The sequence below is a fragment of the Stegostoma tigrinum genome, chromosome 3 (assembly GCF_030684315.1).
Source record: "Stegostoma tigrinum isolate sSteTig4 chromosome 3, sSteTig4.hap1, whole genome shotgun sequence".
In the NCBI taxonomy this organism is placed as follows: Eukaryota; Metazoa; Chordata; class Chondrichthyes; order Orectolobiformes; family Stegostomatidae; genus Stegostoma; species Stegostoma tigrinum.
The window spans coordinates 124163037-124183497 of record NC_081356.1 but is presented as its reverse complement, the minus strand read 5'-3'; the positions used below and the strand labels follow the sequence as shown (position 1 = coordinate 124183497).

Below are 20461 nucleotides of genomic sequence, written 5' to 3'. Positions count from 1 at the left end.
ACGAGGCGTCAACTTCTGAGCCAAGATACAAATTTGAGAAAAAAAGTCGCTGCGCTCATTTATTTTTGTAACACAGGCTTCTTCCGCGTTTCAGGCTGTGTACATGCGCACAAACCACGCGGACTGCAGGCTTCTGGGAAATGTAGTCCTTGCCGTTCACCGGCAATAACACGTGACATGCGTGAAGGCGCTCTGGGAGGAACTACAGTTCCCGTGTTGCGGTGCGGGCGAAGCGGTAGGGCTCTTCGGGTTTGGAACGCTGGTAATGTATCAATGCAGGGGCATTATTTCCTGGATTCCATTTGGAACGTTGGTACATGGCAACAGCTGTTCGCCAGTAGCAGCCCAAGTACTGCAGCGGGCGGACGTCAGTGTAATTTATTATATTTTGTTGCTGTCGTTTGTGTTTTTTGTTTCCATTCCCACTCCTTTACCGTCTTTTTAAAGGGGAGGGGGACGTGTGTAAGACGTATGGTGAGCGTTGCTTTATTATCCATTTAAGCTCGAGGTTTGTATTGTACGTGTGTTCAATAAGACTGAATGAAAACACCGTACTTCAATCCGGGTGGATAATTTCTCTTTCCATCCCCTTTTTCTCCCTCTTCAGTACCTCTTTTTTTTGTCATTTTTCTTTTGCAAAGACGCGCGTTATCGGCGCAAGAGAGCGAATAATTGTCATAAAGGGCTTTGCATAGGACAGCCCGGCCATTGTGAGCTTCTTACAGAGTTGTAATTTTTGTTTAAAAATAAGATTTAGACCACCCTTCTGTTCCCCCCCCCACCCCACTTCTCACTAAGAAAGTTGCAATGTGAGTTCTTTAACCTGCCGTTAAAGAGCCATTTTCTGCCATATTGAATTCTTTTTATATGTGAGTATATATGTGAGTTTTTTTTAATCGTTGCCTGCCGTGGAACTGAGTGCTGCCGCCGGTTTCGAATCTCACACGCGTTGAGTTGATAGACTCTTCTCTGAACCCGTTTCAGGGTTTAGGGGTAGAAGGCGAGTGTTTGAAGAGAACCAGAAAAGGGTTCCAAAGTGGAGGGGGGTTGGGGGGAATAGTAGGGGGGAAAAATGAACGGTTTTAGTACCGAAGAAGACAGCCGGGATGGCGGCGCAGGGGCTCCAGGCTTTGGCCACATTTGTTGTCTGGTTGATGATGGAGAGAGGTGCAACCGCCCAGCCGGCAACGCCAGCTTTAGCAAGAGAATCCAGAAAAGTATTTCACAGAAGAAACTCAAACTGGAAACCGACAAGAACGTAAGTCTGTTAACTCTTAATTATTTCTCTCCCCTCCCCCTTTTTAAAAATAAACATCCATTCTGCAAAGTAATATCGTTCGTAGAGGAAGAGGAGAGTGAGTGCATATATACTGTGTAGAAGCTGATGTGAAACAACAGTCATGCGGTCGATTAAAGGCCTGAAAAAATAGATTTGAACTGCCTGTACAGACTTGAGTTATCTTTTGTTTATTTAAAAGATTAAAATACTAGGTGGAGATTTTTCTTGTTAGCACTCTTTCTCCGGCTGGTTAAAAAGCCAACAGTTTCCACACACGCTCGCTGTTATATTTAATCTGACGCTGGTATGACCTCCAGTTTAACATTGGGGAGTCTGTGGCGACGGAGTAAACGCTGTGCTGACTTGAGTCGAGTGGTTTCCCCGAGCCAGAATGTGTCATATTCTTTTGAGTCGTCGAGTCACGGAGGGCTGGAGTTGGGGGTGTACTTCACCATAAGAATGACTGGTTTAGAGAAAGGGAGGAATTAGCGAACGGGTGTATACTAACACTGAGGGGAAAAAATGACCAAGAAGCCATTTAGCCCCTCCAACCCCACTTTCGCTGAGGTTGTGGGTAACCTGTGATTGATTCCATGTGGCCCTTTCTCCATATGCCTTAACATTCTTTGCTAGCAAGTATCTGTTAATCTTAAGTTTAAAATGACAGGTGCTTCACCATCAGTTGCTTGTACTGAAGATTTTAATAGAACTTTTTTGTCTTGGGATCAAAAGAGTTGGTAAACAGGGAGACGGTTCAAGTTAAGGTTGATGACCAGCTATGATTGTATTGAGTGGGGAGCAGGGTCAAACAGCCAGGTTGTCTAATCTAGTTCTTGTTTCCTATATTGAGCATAACAAACTTTTTACGGAGTAATGTATCCGAACTTCATTCCTGAAAGATCTAGTTTCAAACTTCTTTTATTTTCTATACCTTCTGGAAACACACAATTGGATCAGGAGTAGGCCATCTGATCCATCAAGCTTGATCTGCCATTTTACATGATCATGGCTGACCCTCTAACTCAATGCCATATTCTCCCATTGACATTTTAACCTCCTGGGAAGTTTTGTATTTATTTCTTAAATGTATTCCATTACTTGGTCTCCCCACGTAATGTGATGGAGAATTTCCCACATTCTGAGGGAGATAGTTCATTTTGCCTGAATCTGAAATGGCCTGCTGTGTATCCTCAGACCACGACCCATGCTCCCTGACTGGCAGGAGTGCCTGTGCATAAATGTCTTTTATAGCCTTTATAGCCGCTGAAATACTTTTGAAGTATGTTTGCAGTGATTTAAACATGGATGGTCTCACAGAAAACACTTGAGACTGTTTGATTTGACGATATTGATCTGAACAATAAAGATTTGACCTATAATTCTTGAATTGGAGAGAACATCCTGATCCCTGTAGCGTGTCACGAAATCTTAAAATAACCAGCCAAGAGACCAGTCTGGGCTTCCATTCAATGGTGGCAGTGCAGCCTTCCCTCAATACTGCACTAGAGTCTCAGACTGGATTGTGTGCTCATGTCACTGGGACTCAAAACCATAACCTTTGATCTCAGATGCAAGGGTGCTACTTGCCGAATGTGGTTGCTATCTGCCTGAATTGGAGAATGTATTTAATGAGAGATGGTTTTTGTAAGATGTGTTCTGAAACAGGGTGAGAAAGGGGAAATTTGCTTTTCTTGATTCTGTTTGCCTTGAGCTGACATTTGCTATCTTCAACAGTGAATATCCTTTTAAGCTTCCTCTGCTAATTTGTAATTTGAGTAGGGATAAGTCAGTGGGGGGAAAACAATTTGATCACGAGGGCATTGCAACCAAACCAGGACGTATTCGAATTGTGCAGCTTCCATCGTTGCTGAGAGATCAAACAAATGCATTCTGCTTAACTTTTCACATGAGAAGGTGAGGGTTAACAGTCTTTCAGTGCCCAAGGGAGCTATTCAGCCTATATTGAACTGTGGAAATCTATAGGAAGAATTCTCCTGTTTGCCTCGTTACCTTTTATCCACAGTGCCCTGTAAACCATCTTTGCCACCACAAGTGTTTTCTTACCAGAGACCAAATATTTCTTCGGCTACAGACCCATTCTGGCAACTGCCTGTTCTGTTGGGTTGTGGCTTGGAAAGGTCTGGCCTCTACATGGGAACAATTTCCATCTGAGAGTTCTGTGCTGTAAGTTTCTAGAATGCAAAGCAGTCAGTATTGTCATTGATAGTATTTGGCAACTATAGCAGGGACTGCAACTGATTACTATCAGTGTTCATCTCTTGACTGAACAGTTTGAGGCAAATTTCTGCTTCATGAGTAGGTTTGTCCGGGATTGGAGAGCGCCATTGTCTTGTTAGCGTGCTGTTAGTTCTACTACGTAATATTAGGAAGAGCATTTTAACATTAGTTGAGCAGTTTACCTACAACGTAATGCAAAATAAGACATCTGTTGCACATCTTTCACTGATCTTGCATTGTATCACTATCTGAGAACCTCTACCTAAATCACTCCTAAACAGATTTTACCACATCCTGTTCCTAAAATCTTCAATTCTCTGCATTCTTCAATTCTGCCATCTTGATTATCACTTCCTCGCATTCAGTTATGGCTATGATTTCCACAGGCCTTTGGCTTTGAAATGCTCTTCTTAAACACCTCTAGCATTTTCTTTCATCTTCAAGATCTTCCTTCTGGCCTACCATTTTGTCCAGACATTTTGCCACCTATTTTAATTGCCCTTTATATAGTTTCATAAGACCATAAGAGTGGAAGTAAGGCCATTTGACCCATCAAGTCCACTCTGCCATTGAAATCATGGCTGATGGGCATTTCAACTACACTTCCCTGCACTCTTGTTAGTTTTAGACTGATAACACTCCTGTAAATTGCTATTTTGCTGCACTTAAATATGGTTATTGCAATTTTATGACAAAGTACACGTTAATTGTAGTTACAGTGCTATAGTTAGCAAGTGCCAAAGTAGTTGCCGACAGTGAGTGAGCTTGCTCAGCACTGATGATAAAAATGGCAAGAACGAGATTGGGTCTCCAGTTATTTGAGTAGCACTTGAACCCCACAGCCTACTGAGTCAAGGCTGACACCTCTGTACTGGGAAACTTGCCTTTGTATGATTCAGCACACTGTACTTGCTTCATTGCTACGATGTCATTCACTGGGTTGTTTTTTCAAAAGAGCTGACTCAGTAATGATTACTAAAAAAAATTGATTAGTTTTGTCAAATTTTGACTTGGCTGATTTTAAATCTTTAAGTTCTGCTTCGGATCTGTTGCCCAAGTTCAGAATTTTCAATATCAGCAGAAACGTTCGTTCAGATAGTTAAGCAATATTGTTTGGTCGAAGTATCCAATTCCATACTAAAAGTCACTGCTGAACCACCACGATCAGTTCAGACAATGCACTCCCGATCAGAACCAGTTTAGGAAATAAGAAATTGCCTTGACGTCCCTGACTGCAGCTGCTTTGCAGCTTAACAATGACCACCCCCCAATGTTGCTTTTTTTTGGTTTGCTTTGGACATCTGGGCAATTCTTTTCCAGTTGCAGAGTTCACACTCATGTAAGGGGATGTTGCTTATTTGCCTAAATCACTGCCTTAAGGCAGTGTTGGCCTTGGCTTAATGGATTGTACTTCCCACTGAATCAGAAGGTCATCAGTTCAAGTTCCACAGGAGAAGTTGAGCATCAAAATAAAAGCTTTTATGGTACTTCAGTCCAGTACTGAAGCAGTTCTGCATTGCCAGAGGTGCTGTCCTTCAGGTGAAACCTCAGTTCAAGGCCATGTTTGTTCTCATGTGGACATAAAAACAAACCATGGCGTTATTTTGAAGACGAATGGGGATTTATTCCCAGTGTCATGATCATAAATTAGGCATCAGGAAAAGCAGATGATCTGGTCACTACTAATATGATACAAATTGGTTATCTTTATCCTTAGACCACAATGGTGATTTCACTTCATGGAGTGTATCTTTGTGTGCCAAATATTTTCAAATGATTTGGGACTATATACAGAATCATGTCACTATAAGTCATTCATTAGCAGGCAGCACTGTCTGAATGGAAGGAGCCCCAGTCTCCACTGATTTTTTTTGCCATCTGGGTAGAACGAGCCTACAATGAGTCTGATTGTCAATGAACAGTGTATTGGATCATTGCAGGCCCATTTGACTGAGAGATGTGATTATGAATTATCAAGTGTGAGAATTTGTAGCCCACTTTAATCACAAAGAATCTCTTAATCTCCCCTTCCTTCCCAATCAGGACAGCTAGTAGGTCATGATTTTTGAGTCCCACAAAATTAATTTGTAGGGGTTGCAAACTTGGGGGAAAAAGCATTCTCAACTGAAATTCAGCTGTCAGTTCTCTCTTTCAGATTTGCACCATCATCATTCAGCCATCAGTTTATTTTTTCCTCCTTTCTTATGAGAATCAGTTTGTTGTAATTTGTTTTTCTTTCTTGAAACATTTCTTTCTCAGGTTCGACACCTGTACATATGTGACTTTCACAAAAGTTTCATACAAAGTGTGCGAAACAAGAGGAAGAGAAAAGGTAGTGATGATGATGGGGGTGATTCACCAGACCATGATGTGGAGTCTCCAGAGGTAAATGTGTACAGCACTGATTGTTTGGGTGATTTTTGGTTAGGGACTTCTTGAAATTCAGTCATACAATTTTACTCCTCACTTGAAAATTTTACGTTTGCAAATGCACACATCTGAATTTATGATCCTTTTTCAGCATGTTGATCCCTTGCTAGATTGCTCTTCCTAAGTCGTTTTTATCCTCTGGCACCTTACCTAGGTGCTTTCATGTATGCTGATGGTGAATGTCATCAGTTTGCACCCTGCAGGGCTGGAATTACAGCCAAGTCCAACCACACATGTTTGGCATGATGCATCTTATTGAGGTTGCTGGATTAATGATTAGATGTATTGGCTAGCCTATTTCCTACACCTCATGTCATCAAGGTCGATTGTATTTTGCAGTTTGGGTTGCAGCCTTTACTGAGGCTTCCAAGGTGAATTGTAACTCGATCACTGTTTGTGTTGAGAATGAAGAAGATGCCATTGTTGTAGATTGAAGTTGTGCCTTTGCTGTTCTGTCTGTTTCAGCTAATGCTGGCCAAAGTATATTTATATCTATCTACATATATATATTACATATAGATGTATATAATGCCTTGGTGTTTAAGTAAAACATAAAATATAGGTGCTGATTGTTTAGGATATGGTTTGTATTTATTTTGTTTGTGCTATCCCGCAGTGTCATGTATTTCCAAATGATTATAGTGAGGGTACAACGTTTGCATTTTTTTTTCACTTTATCTCTAAATATTTAAAAATAACTCCCGCTATCACAAATAGAATGAGTTTTTCCTGAAATTCTGGCCCATCTTCCATCAACTTGATAAGGTCGACCACTTTCAAAACTAGCTGACAGGATATTCTCCTGACATCATTATATACAAATAAGATTGTTTTAACTTGTGTAATCAAATTTTACCTCTGCAGTTTTCCCCCTTTTTTTTTGAGAGGTAGCATTTACGACCTCAGGACACACTCTTAAGTTTGATTTTAATAAAAAAATAATCACTGTTGTACTTGGTATTTAGTGAGATTGGTTGCAAGATAAATATTCAGGGTCACCCATATCGACAAAAAACCTTTTAAAAAACATGTTTGAATATCCCCAGGCTGATTGGAAGAATCTCACGAGTTTAAGGTTAACACTACTTTTAATTGTAGTAATGGTGTGTTGGTTTAACTAAATGCTATTTCGATAAGCAACTTCAGCTGCGGAAGACTTTCCTCATTTAACCCTAAGCATCTGAAAATCCCCTGCTCTGATTATATTTTTGTCTTTTAAGGGAATACTGCAGTGTCTAAGTGCTAGTCCATAGCTGTTTTCCACTTTTTGATTTTTCCCTTTTCCAGCTAGGTAACTTCCAATCCTGAATTGACTTTCACAGTGAGAATGACCTTGGTGATTTACTTCCCCCAACTAAAGTGTGACAAATCTTCCAGCCTTGTGAAAATTCTCAGGCACTTTGTGTCTTGAATCTGAGCATGAGCTCTCATCTGTGTAACAAAAGGAGCTGTCTCTATCTTTCTGCCTTTTCTCGCTTTCTGTGAATATTTCAGATTGACCTATCTGAAGGGTTCAGGGTTATCTTAAGATACTCCTATACGCTGATACCACAGTGCTTTCTATGGCCTGTTCCTGTCAAAAAAATGTCATCATGAATCCTGTCAGCCTGATACCCTGGTGAAAGTGATTAACTTTTTCCTAAATCAACTCTCTTCTGTCTTGGAATTAAAGATATAAAGTATAACCATTTATAAGATCGGACAGTCCCAACACCACCCTGTATGACTGAGATTTGCAGCCATCGCAGATGGCCTTGCCATTGTCCACAGGTGCAGATATCTTGCACTTTCTTCCCTCAAACAGCCTGGGCCCTCCTAACCTTTAACAACCAGGCCGCCCAAGCTTGGGAGAATTCAGGGCAGGTCTTACAACTTTTCTTTCCTCCTTGTTTCACCCTAGATTGGAGAGAGTGTGTCCCAAAACATAACAACCTTGCAAACTTCATATTTGTGACAAATGTCTCATCCGCAAGATGGCAAGTATGACAAAGTGTAACATTCCTTTAGTCAGCCTGAGCTTTGTGTTCATATCTTTAGTGTCTTGGCCATGATGACACTTGCAGAGTGGCACTGTGTCATGCAAATGTAAACTTTTGTTGGAACTAACTATCGTCCAATACCTGCCCAAGTTACAGAAGAGATTCTGTTGAGTCAAATCTGTATTTGTTAATGTGTTAAGTTTATTGTTTGAGGTGAATTAAATACTTGGAACTTTGAATAATTGCTTTCAAAATCAGTAGATAAAATAGTGATTTGATTTGGTTTAGTTAAAGGAGTATCAGAAAGAGCACTTTGCCTGATTTGACACTGAGTTAAAGCTTTCCTTCCTAGAATTGGGTATGAAATCTAGGTCAATACTCCAGTAGAGGACAGAACGAATGTTGTATTTTTTAAAAGATGAGAGTCTAAGCTGAGGCCTTGTATGCCCCAGCGCATAGACTTGAAAAGATTCTACGGCTGTTATTATTTTATAGGGGCACAGTAGAGTTCTTCTCTATGTCCAGGTAAATATTTACCCTGACTTTAAAAGCAAATAGTTTGGTCATTGCTGTTTGTGATGTATTGCTGTACGCAAATTGGCCATGTTTCTCTAAATTAGAGCAGGGAGTGTACTTTAGAATGTTCTGTTAAGCTCGAAGTGAGTGAAAGCTGCATTATAAATACAAAATCTTCCTTTCTTATAATAATTAAGTAGCACTTCTGATCTGGTCATTAGCTGAAGTCATGACAATCTATGACAGAGTTACCCTGGTTAGAAGGATTTGTAGTTTAAGATCATGAATAGAATTCACTGAAATTAACTTGATTTTTCTGGGTTACACCATCAGCCAAGAAGTCAAAAATAATTTTCACGTCTTCCACTCCTGGTGGCAGGAAATGTTAGGCACTATTAAAGAAGTCAAAGCAAGGCACTTGCCTAAAAGTAATTAGGCACATTCAAGATGGGCTTTGTGAAAGCGAAATGTTTTACTGATCTATTGGTGATTTTGAGGAAGTGACACACATCTTGCACATAAAGGAACCAGTGGATGTACTTTTTGAATTTCCAGAATTGTTAAAGTCCCCCATCAAAGATTGTTGCGGAATAAAAAACGTCTTCGGGTGCAGTGGTTAGTGGAGTACAAAATCACAGGGGTTACAGTCTAGAAGGAGCCCATTCGGCCTATTATGCTGCACTAGCTTGCTAAGTGAGCATCATTACCTAGTGTCAATCTCTTTTTTTTTAATCCCCATGCCCCTATACATTTATTTTTATCCAAGTAATCATCCAATGCTATCTTGAATATTTCATTTGAACCAGGCTTCTCCCCATTTCCAGGCAGTGCCTTCCATGCCCTATTACCTACTGTGTGGAAAAAAAATTCTCCTTTCACTCTTGCATCTTTTGCAGATTGCTTTAATTCTGAGCCTCTTGTTCCTTTTACGAGTGGAGACAGTTTCTCCTGAACTCCTCTATCCAGCCTGCTCATGATTTTGAAAGCCTGTTAGCCGCCTTCATTCCAAGGAGAACAGTCCCAGCTCCTTCAGTCTATCTACAAAACAGAAGTTTCTCATCTGCAACCATTCTTAGTACCCACTTCTGCTCTGTCTAGTGCTTTCTCATTCTTCTTGTAAGGTGATGCCCAGAACTGTGCACAATATGTCAGATGAGGTCTAACAAGTCTTATACAAGCTGGATCGAAGACTGACTTACTCTCCATTTTCTGCTGGTTAGGATAAATGGGTCTTTCTCAGGTGTGTAAGATATAATGAGTGGTGCTGTATTAGGATTGATGCTAGAACTTCAACTGTTTACAATTTTTACAAATTATGTAGATGAAGGGATGGGCTGTAGGGTTAATTGCCAAAGTTGGGGATGACACACAGCTAGATGGGCAAGTAAGTTGTGAAGAGCACAAGAGGCTGGGGGGGAAAATAATGGATTGAGTGGGCAATGATCTAGGCAAATAGGACATAATATGGGAAAATATAAAATTATCCTTTCTGTAAGGAAAAAGGGAAACGCATATTGTCAAGTGGTGAGAGTGTGTGGTATAAAGGGATTTCAGCCTATTCCGTGAATCTCTCAAGATTAGTATGCAGGTATGAGAAGTAATTATGAAAACTAAGTGAATGTTATCATTTATTATGAGGGAAATAAATACAATGGTAGGAAAGCTTTCCCTCCGTTATGAAGCGCACTAAAGATCCCATATCTTGGGGTAGTATGTTTAGTATAGTTCACTTTGAGGAAGGATATAAATGTGTTTTGAAGCAGTTCAGAGGTTTACCAGTCTAATATCTGGAATGAGTGGTGAGTTACCTTTTATAAATAAAGGTCAGATAGACTAAGCTTACATCTGCTGGAGTTTAAAAGTTCTGGAGGCAACTTGATTGATGTGCGAGGATGTTTCCCTTGTGCAAAATTATTAAAGCTCGGGGTTGCCTACTTAAAACAGATGAGACTCTTTTAAAGCCTCTGAAAATTGACAATCTTTGAAACTCTCTTCCTGAGAAATATGGAAGTAGTCCTTAACTTTTTGAGGTGGATCGATTCTGGTTAAACAATAGTGTGAAAGTTTATCAGGGTAGTTGGGGTCAGCCACAATCTTACTGAATGGCTGAGCAGGCTGAATTGTTTGAATGGCCTACTTGTCTCTTTCTGCAGATGTGTTGATGCAGATTTCTTGTCTCCAGCCTGTCGTACTCAATCCAAGAATAGTTATTGTCCTGTCCAAGCTGTGAAAAGAAAATGGCCACTTTTGCATGCAGTTGGAAAGAAACCATGGAAATAATTGAGGGTGAAGCAGGAGTGTAGGTCTGAGAATATTCTTATGCAGAAGTTTAGGAAATATAGCAGAGACAGAAATGTAGTTTGTTTGCCCTTTGAAAAAGCAATTCTCCATCGCTCTTTGTTTATAGCCAAACCACTTGGTTTCAAGTATACAAGTGTATAAGTATTGTAGTTCCTACCATTTCTATAGCCATCGTGGATTTAGTGATATGTAGATGTATCCTTTTAGCAGTTGTTTTGAATGTTCCCAGTTTCAGGGTGAGCTGTTTAACTATCAAAAACAAAGTAGTCACAGTTGAGATATTGTGATGAGCAAAGTCACAGCCTGCAATTTGGTACAGACCTGTAGATGTTTGTTATTGGGAGAACCTGGAATACAGAGGCCTTGTGCATATTTGTAAGCTTTTCCTTTTTTCAATTCTTGACTCCTAAAATAATCTTCCACTTATAATGTCAATCATCATTTCTGTCTTTTGAAATTATTTCTAAATTTTTGTGGCCATCAACCTGATTTCCCAAAAGATACTCAAACTTCTTTCATTTTTCTTTTGTTTTAGGTTGATTTGTTTCAATTGCAAGTAAACACACTGAGACGTTATAAGAGACACTTCAAACTACAGACCAGACCTGGACTAAATAAAGCTCAGCTAGCTGAGGTATTATACATTCTGTGGTGCTTTCATTCTAAAGTGTTTATTTGTTGTTTGATGATTGTTGCAAAATAAGCTGACTGTGGAGTGTGCGACACTTAGCTTTAAATTATTTTGCCAAGTGTCGTTGCTGAATTGTGAATAGGATCCTACATTGCAAAGTTTGTAACATTTCTTTTTGCCTGAGTTGCTAATGTGTTTTAAATTATTACATGTTAGTATAGCGTACTCAGCAGGAAGTATTTAAGGCACTGTTACGTGGTGACAATACGAGTACCCGCCAGAATAGATATCAATGGGTAATTGCACTGCCATCGTCTCCAGAGATTCCTCTGCTCTAAGTTTCTGGGTTTGATTTGATGTCTGGTTTTGAATTGTGTAATTATTTTCCAGTGACTGCTTTTCACTGGAGAACTAATCCGGATTCAATCAGGAGATTTTGCTGTAGTTTCAATCATGCATTCTATAGGCCCTATTTGATGTGCTGGATGTCCTCACTTAAAATTGTGGTTACATCCCTGAAATCACTTGAAACAACTTTAAATGAAGCATTGATTTCTATACCAATCATCACTGTGAAAATGGGTAAGGTTCTGTAGGGCTTCTCCAACAAGGAAGAAGTTAAAACTTCCTTGTATCCTCAAATTCCCACATTGACAAGTTAAACAACTTAAAATTGTTTTTCAAAAATACAAAAGATGTAATATTATACTTGGGGAACCACCTACAGTGAATTCTTCGAGTACAGCCGAAGGCACTGCTTTGGGGTCTGCTGCAGGGTGTCCTTTTCTCTTAAAGTGCTGCTTGCTAAGTCTGTTGTTCGTTTTTTTTTTGGCTGCCTTGTCGTTGCTTGGTAGTATCTTTTGGAGGTCTGCAGTGCCCCTTTTTTTTTTTGCTGCCTCTGGGACTTGCTTAGAATCATTCTTCTTGAATTGTATGTGGCTGGTCCCAGTGTCGTCTCCCAATCTCCCCACCCTGAGGGCCCAGGTCTCTTGGAGGGTATAGTTCTCACTGAGGCAACACAGGTTGGGGATGGGTGCATTGCTTGCTTCGTTTGTTGGGGCTCCATTGCAGACAATGATGGCCATTCTTGTCTGTTGGTCTGACTGCTGGTCGATGGCCTAGTAGATTGACTATGCCGGTATAGACATTGAGCAAGTGTACAGTGCAAGGCTGGGTATGGAGGAGCAGCCTCAAGTTTGAGCAGCAAAGCAATCATACTCACCTGATCAACGTCAGAGTGGCTATAGAAATAAATGATATTAAAACTAATCTCATGATGTCAGTAAGATTTTGGACCCCATTAACCTAACCACATTAAAGCTGAGCAATGCAAATTGAAGTTAAATGCAGAATCCCTGTTGTTCACAAAGCTGCAATTTAGACACTGTTTGCTCGATTTAAATAGACCAGCCTTTGTCCCATTTCTCCTTCAACTCATCGGTTTCAAGATGCACTGTGGAAAACCAAACCATTTTAATCACTTGGTAAAGGGTATTACAAAAGCCATTGGATGTGATAGAGGTTCTCTACTAGAAATGTTGAATGTTTCCTTGAATATATGTAAACTGCAATAATAGTGATTTCACTCAATTCTTTCATAGGTTTTGGTGTTTCTAGTGAGACCAACATTTGGTGTAGCATTCCCCAATTACATTTCTTAAGGTGGTGGCTCGCCAGGTATAGAAGTACCTACTATTAGGAAAGGAGAATGAAGTTTGATCTACTGACAATAAATGTACAGTGGTATAGTTATAGGTCCTTATGATGTGTGGCTTTGGGGACAACTTGCAGATCATAGTGTTCTCATAAATCAGCTGCCCTTGACCTTTCAAGCTGTAGAATTTGCAGTCAAAAGAACTTGAATGAGTGGCTCAAGTACATAGATGATACACACTGCCAATGTGCATCAGGGAGTGAATGTTAAAGGTGGTGTACCTATTGAGTGTGTTACTTTGTTCTGGATGGTATTAAGCTGCACTCATCAGGTAAGTGGAGAGCATTCTACCACATTCCTGACTTGTGCTATGTAAATGGGAGCCAGGATGTAGTTATTTACTGCAGAATTCCTAGCAGTTCTGCCACCTGCTCTTGTAGCTGCAATATTTCTGCGCCTCTCAGTATATTCCTGTTTGTGTGTTCCTTTTGCTGTTTGACCTCCCTAAATATGCATTATTTTGCACTTAGAGTTGAATCCCATCTACCTCTTTACTGCCCACTCCACCAACTCATGTATATTATTTTGGAGCTCAGGTACTCTCTGCAATGTCGACTGCACAGGCGATTTTTGTGTAATCTGCAAATTTCCCAGTTGTTCCCCATGTTCAAGTCCAAAGTGTTAATGTATAACTCAAACAAGAGGTCCCAAAACTGAGGCTTGTGAAACACCACTTGAAACTACTTTCCATGCACAAGGCCAGGCCTCCTCTGTTATCCCTTCTGTCCTAATACTAAGCCAACTTTGGGTCCCATTTGCTACACTACCCTGTATCCTATAGGCTTTTACTTCTTTGACTAGTGTGCCAAGTCAATCCTCCTTGTCACTTCCTCAAAGAATTCAATTAAATTTGTAAGGCATGACCTTCCCTTAACAAAGCCATGCTGATTATCATTGATTAGTCCATAGCATTAGTCAGGGAACAATGGACCTGAACACCCAGATCTCTGTTCATCAATTTTCCCTAGGACTTTTCCATTTACTGTATAATTTGCCCTTGAATTTGATCTTCCAAAATGCATCACCTTGCATTTGCTCGGATTGAACTCCATCTGCCATTTATCTGCCCTACTCTCCAGTCTTTCTATATTCTGCTGGACTGCCCAACTCTCCGGTCTATCAATATTCTGCTGTTTTCTGGTGCAATGTAAAAGGGTACTGCAAAAGTTAGGAGCTCATGTAATATTGCTCGTAACATTGAAGTTGATACATTAGCATGGATTCTGGATTCAGAAAGTGTTGTCATCAATGGGTCTTTTTCGGGTTGGAATAATGTAGCTGGTAGAGTGTCAAAAGCACCAGTTCTTGGACCTCATTTGCAATTTATATTAATAAACTTTGAGGAGGGTGCAGAATGTAATATATCCCCCAAAATTTAATGATTCAAAAGTAGGTGGGAGTACATGTTCTGATGAGGATATAAGTAGTGATTTGGCAAAAACATGCCAAATGAAATATAAACGTGGCAAAGTGAGAGGTTTGGTTGGAAGAATCGAAGGCAGAGTATTAGTTAAATTGAGAGGGACTTCAAAACAAAGTGCAGCACAGAGATATTGGGTTTTTGAGTGCAGGAAAAAGTTTTCATGCAGGTGCAGCAAGCAATTAAGAGGATTAGTGGAACTTTAGCCTTTGTTACTTAGATATTAGAATTTAAGAGTAATGACCTCTTGTTAAGTTTGCACAGGGTTTAGATTCAGCTACACCTGGAGTTGTGTGTACAGTTTTGATTAAGAAAAGACATACTAGCATTGGTGGCAGTTCAAAAGAGATTCACTAGACTTATTCATGCGATGGACTTACCAAGAATGGCTAAACAAGTTAGCCTTTATTCATTAGAGTTCAGAAGAATGAGGGGTGACCTTGCAGAAACATGGATGATTCTGGAGGGCTTGACAGGATCAGTATTAGGATGGTACTCCCAATTGTGGGGTAATCTTGCTTAGAGAACACAGTTACAGGATAAGCAGACTGGGAGCCCGGGGCTCAATGCAACCAAAAATCAGGGAGCGTGACCCTCCCAAGTTAAATTGGGATTTAGTGCACAGAGTGCACTAGAATGCAGACTCCTTGGGACCATAGAAAATACAAGCAAATTTGGAGTCCATGAGCCATCTTTATCATTCATTGCATGGGACTACTGCATGCAACACTCTCCACACAAATTCTCCAATGGTAAATGGGCAGAGCCACACATTAGAAAGCCTCCCACTGAGGTCTGGCACACTACCACACAGCAGGATTGAACACCATGAAGTGTCTGGGCGAGGATGCAGAGGATGTCCAGCACCAATTCACATAGGAAATTCCTCTGTGCAGATTACTGCAAGCTAGCTCAAATTTAGGGCGCAGTATCCTGAGGGAGACTTCAGGGTTCCAGTGTGAAATTCCATCTGAATGGGGGTCATTGCCAAAAGGAATGCGCCACATAGCTTCCTAATGCCATTAGGTATTTTATGTTCCCTTTAAGATTTTCATTCTGCATTAATGGGAATCTTGCCACCCTTCATCTTTGTAAAGTAGGGCTTTCCCTTCCTTCAGAACCTTATCAAGACTCCTGTTGCGTTCTTGTTTCCTGAAAATAATTCTGCTCAATTAAAATGGTGAACGCCTTTAAATTGCCCGATGCACTTCTGCTGTAGGTGATCTGGCTAGAAATTTTTACTGACATTCCATTCTTGGAAAGTATAAATGTTCTTTCGTGACCTTCTCTGTTTTATTTTTCCTGCCCTGCATCAGTGTAACTGTGCACTATGGTGGTGAACCCTAATCAGAGCTCTGATTTTTATTTTAGGGCAGCAGATGTGTGCAGTTTCAATCTGAATTACTGTTGCTGTTTAAGTCTTCCACTGTTTGTGCAAGAGTTTTGACTCATGCAGCCATTAATGCCTGGTTTGCTCACCAGTTCAAAGTGGACTTGGGACTGCTTCCACAAACCGCCGCATGATGTAGCCTGTACCTATGCCATGGGAGTTGCATGTTCCTTGAGTGCTTTCTGTGCTATTCTCTGAAGTAGTCTTTTGAGCGTTTTCACAAGATTTGTGATGTTTACTGCTGTCTGCAAAAAGCAGCATCTGCTTCTCTTGAAATATTCTCTGTCACCAGCATGTTTTCTTTTCCTTGAAGTTCTAAATTCTAATTTCTTAGTTGGTACCATTTGGAAATAGTACTGGTCACCACTACTCATAGTGTTGTGGCAAGGGTTCCTCCGTTGTCAGCAAGTTGTATTCAGGGAGTTGTGACTTCTTTCACTCCCAAAGTGAACATTTATAGGCTAGGCTATCTACTATTTTTATCTAAATAAAGTTTTGTTCAGTAAACAATATGAAGTTTGTTGTATGACTGCAGTTGCTTAGATTATGTGAATACAGCGTCGAGACTAGAGATTTTTAGGAACCTGAGGGCTGTAAAGTGGAAAGCAACATTTGTTCCAAAAGTGCCAGGTAATGACCACCTCTGATAAGGGACAATCTAACCATTGCTCCTTAACATTCAGTGGCACTTCCATCACTGAATTCACTATTATCAACATCCTGTGGTTCCTTTGACCAGAAACTGAACTGGATTAAACACTGGCTACAAGAGCAGGTCCGAGCTCAAATCCTGCAGTGAGTGACTCACCTTCTCACTCCCCAAAGCCTGTCCACCATCTACAAGGTGAAAGTGTTGATGGAAGTTTTTCCTCCATTAAAGCTCAGTATCAGCTGTGTGTACCATCGACAAGATGTACTGCACAAATTCACCTGGATTCCTTAGACAGCACCTTTTCAAACCGACAGCCTCTTCCGTCAAGAAGGACAAGGGCAGCAGATGTGTGCGATGCCCCCCTACCCCGGCCAATCGCTATCTTGACTTGGAAATATGTGACCGTTCCTTCAGTGCTATTGAATCAAAATCCTGTTTTGTGATGTTTTGCATCTATATAGAGCATATGGACATCAGTTCAAGAAGGTGGCTCTCTACCGTCTTCTTGAGAGCAACTAAGAATGGCGGTAAATGCTGGCCCTGCACTTGGTCAAGCATTAACTCTTTCTGACTGTTATAAAATAACTGCATGCTGTCAGATTATTTTTACTGTGCATGGGTGAGATTTGGACACATTCTGAGGATTGCTGATGTACAATGTCTATAAACCATACACAGCTAATTTTGAGATTGACTTGTGAAGAGTTCCGTCTTCGGTTGATGTGTGCACACAGCTTTATCTGGGGACCCTAGCCAATAACTACATGTACAGTACACTTAGTTTCTTCTCCCACCTTGATTAGCTTTATTGTTCTCAAGGTCAGCCTTTATGAGCAACCTTGACACGTTCCAAGATTCAGATTTGAGTTTTGTGGCTTGGCATTCATGCTGTCCTCAATAGTGTAGTGGTTAGTATCCCTGCCTGTCACGTGGGAGACCGGGGTTCACTTCCTCACCAAGGAGGCTCTAAGTGTTTTAGGGTGGCATGGTGGTGCACTGCTGCCTCACAGTGCCAGGCACCCGGGTTCGATTCCACCCTCAGTGACTATCTATGTGGTGTTTGCACGTTCTCCCCGTGTCCACGTGGGTTTTCTCCAGGTGGCCCAGTTTCCCCCCACAGTGCAGAGATGTGCAGGCTGGGTGGGTTGGCCACGCTAAATTGCCCATAGTGCCCAGAGCTGGTTAGGTTAGGTGGGTAGACATGGGAAATGCAGGGGTAGGGGAATGGGTCTGGGTGGGATGCTGTTCGGAGGGGTGGTGTGGACTTGTTGGGCTGAATGCCTGTTTCCACACTAAGGATTCTATGATAACATCATGTGTATTTAGCATTAGTTTGTGTGCTTTACAATATCTATTTACTTGTGACTTGATTTTAGCTAACCAAGGAGTGCCGATCAAGAGAATTTTGTGGATATCCTTTTAATGCTAAAGAATCAGTTTCTTTTCTCCTTGTTTCCTGCTGTCGAAATTCCTCAACTATAATGAATTTTCCATATGTTAGTTTACCAGTTGCTGAGAACTGCTAGCGAGTTGGTTTTATAACCTGCTGCTGTGAAGTCATTCTGGTTTCCAGAAGCCCTCCCAGTCCCTTTTGAATGAAACTTCTGATTCCTCAAACAATAGTATAAACATGGCTGATAGTGTGATTCCCTGAATGTTTTGCAACCTCATTGCGCTGCTGGGAGGCCAGTCTTGCATGAAATGTTTCTTCTCCAATGGGGAAAGTCCAATTTTTGACCATTCAAGAGCTGAATTGTACCTTTCAACACTGGTTACTTGCAATCTGAAAATGATCACACAGGTTTCGGGAGGTTCTCCCATATTCCTACTAAAGTTTGAGTTTAAATATTTCATTTATCCTAATATAACTCGTACATTTTCAATTATCCTTTATAATTTGTCATTGTTTTCTCACACTGCCGATACCACTGTGTTCTTGGTGTGATTTTTGCTACTTTCTGTGCATTCATTAATGATTTAAAAGAAGTGTTAATTGTGTATGTGGCAGCTATCATCTCAAAACCTTGTGCAGGAGAACATGATTACGCTTATGGGGAGCAAAGATTTGCCTCTGAGATAATGGGAACTGCAGATGCTGGAGAATCCAAGACAACAAAATGTGAGGCTGGATGAACACAGCAGGCCAAGCAGCATCTCAGGAGCACAAAAGCTGACGTTTCGGGCCTAGCCCCTTCATCTGATGAAGGGTGTAGGCCCGAAACGTCAGCTTTTGTGCTCCTGAGATGCTGCTTGGCCTGCTGGGTTCATCCAGCCTCACATTTTGTTGTCAAAGATTTGCCTCTACTGGGTTTCATGAGCTGCAGTGGAAAAGTATCAGCTTGAAATGTAGCACACGCTTTCAATTAAATTTGGAAAAACATATTCTAATTTTTAAAAACAAAAATCTTCTTTTCTCCCCTCCCCAGACAATCAGTCGTCATTTTAGGACCATTCCAGTCAACGAAAAGGAAACTCTAGCCTATTTTATCTACATGGTGAAGAATGAAAAAATGAGGCATGATCAGAAATCTGACAGCAGCATTCACTGAAAGACATTAACTGGGCTAATGTTGATCACAAGATCATGCAGTGACAAGATTTCCACTTCTAAAGTCAGTCATTCTTAAACATCTTTATTCTTTAAAAGCATCAGCTGAAATTGGTGTGTGATTTTCTTTGAATTCTTTTTATGTAAAAGCAAAACGTTTGCAGTTATTATTTGCCAGTCTCAGAATTTTAATGTCTAGAATCTGCTATAGTTAAATAGAGCCACGAGACAAACAAATTCCCTTTGCGTATTTTTTATTAGCTCTTGAATGAAGTCACGTACTGAAAGAGAAAATTACACTTTCAAAAAACACTGGGATGGTGCTGCAGGACCTGGAGACCACCTCATGTTTAGATTTCTTATTTTGGCCCATCATCTTGGAAATAACATGGCTCCAATTAATGCAACTCTGGAAACACAGAAGATGGGCAGCATTGCGGAATGCAGGAATTCAGCTCTGCATCACAGTTATGTTGCAACAGCCATGCCTAACCCTGGTTTAATTTTTTTAAAACTTGGCTGGAACGGGAATTCGTAGCAAGAAAACTCAACTCTGGAAAACGAAGGATTGCAGTCGAGAATGTTGTAGCGCTTATTAATTCAAATTTTTTTTAAATGCAGCAAAAAATTTATCATAGTTGGAAGTGAACATTGTCCTGTTGGCAATACAGTGATCAATTATAAAGTTTGAACTTTTTGTGCACCAGGATTTTCTTAAGATTGATTACAGTGTTAATTTTTTTCTGTGTGCACAATATACAATGTACTGTACAACGACTGTCAGAATTTTTGTAATATTTACACTTGTCAGCTTCAATGGGTTTGGGGTATGGTTGCAGAGGTAAAAAGTTTGTTACTACTGTTACCTTGCAGGCTACTTAAGACATGATTGTCAATTTTGCATTAAACAGATGTGCACCCTAACTTACTACTTTATTATTTGACAAGCTCGGGAAATGCTGGTAACTGTCAAAAAAGTTGACCTCAGAACATTTGGCTTGTATTTCATCTTCTTTTCCCCCTCAAAAGACTTTTGAAGAAGAATATCTCGAGGGACGAAGCACCATGATTCAGTCAAAGACATTGCTGTGCTCACCAAGCACTCCTGATTATTTCAATCTCCTAAACTGAAAGTTCAACCATGGTTAAAATTTGCACTTCAGTGGTACATGTGTGGCCAGATAATATTAGTGGCTTTAGAAGACTGAGTTGATGATGATTTACATGCTCATGCTCAAAAGAAAGAAGCATGTGACTGTTTGTCACACAGTACAGAAGAGGCCCTTCAACCCTTTGAGTCTGTACTGCCAATTATCTATTCCTAAAGCCTTGGGTGTCTGGACTGCCACGTTGAACTGTGCAG

At 40.6% G+C, this 20461-nt stretch overlaps 1 protein-coding gene across 3 annotated transcripts; it reads left to right on the top strand.

Annotated features, from left to right (window-relative positions):
* Positions 1 to 209: 209 nt before the first annotated feature.
* Positions 210 to 20022, top strand: sap30l (sap30-like). Of its 3 annotated transcripts, XR_009445612.1 has the most exons (5): positions 215 to 1258; positions 5777 to 5902; positions 11279 to 11377; positions 18977 to 19212; positions 19360 to 20022. XR_009445612.1 is itself a non-coding variant. In XM_048527769.2 (4 exons), the coding sequence occupies exons 1-4, from the start codon at positions 266 to 268 to the stop codon at positions 19097 to 19099; spliced, it is 450 nt and encodes a 149-aa protein (XP_048383726.2). In that variant the 5' UTR covers positions 210 to 265; the 3' UTR covers positions 19100 to 20022. The 3 variants fall into 3 exon arrangements, 2 of the variants coding, with proteins under 2 accessions (XP_048383726.2, XP_048383727.1); XM_048527769.2 differs by having other exon boundaries at positions 210 to 367; positions 18977 to 20022; XM_048527770.2 differs by having other exon boundaries at positions 18977 to 20022.
* The last annotated feature ends 439 nt before the right edge of the window (positions 20023 to 20461 follow it).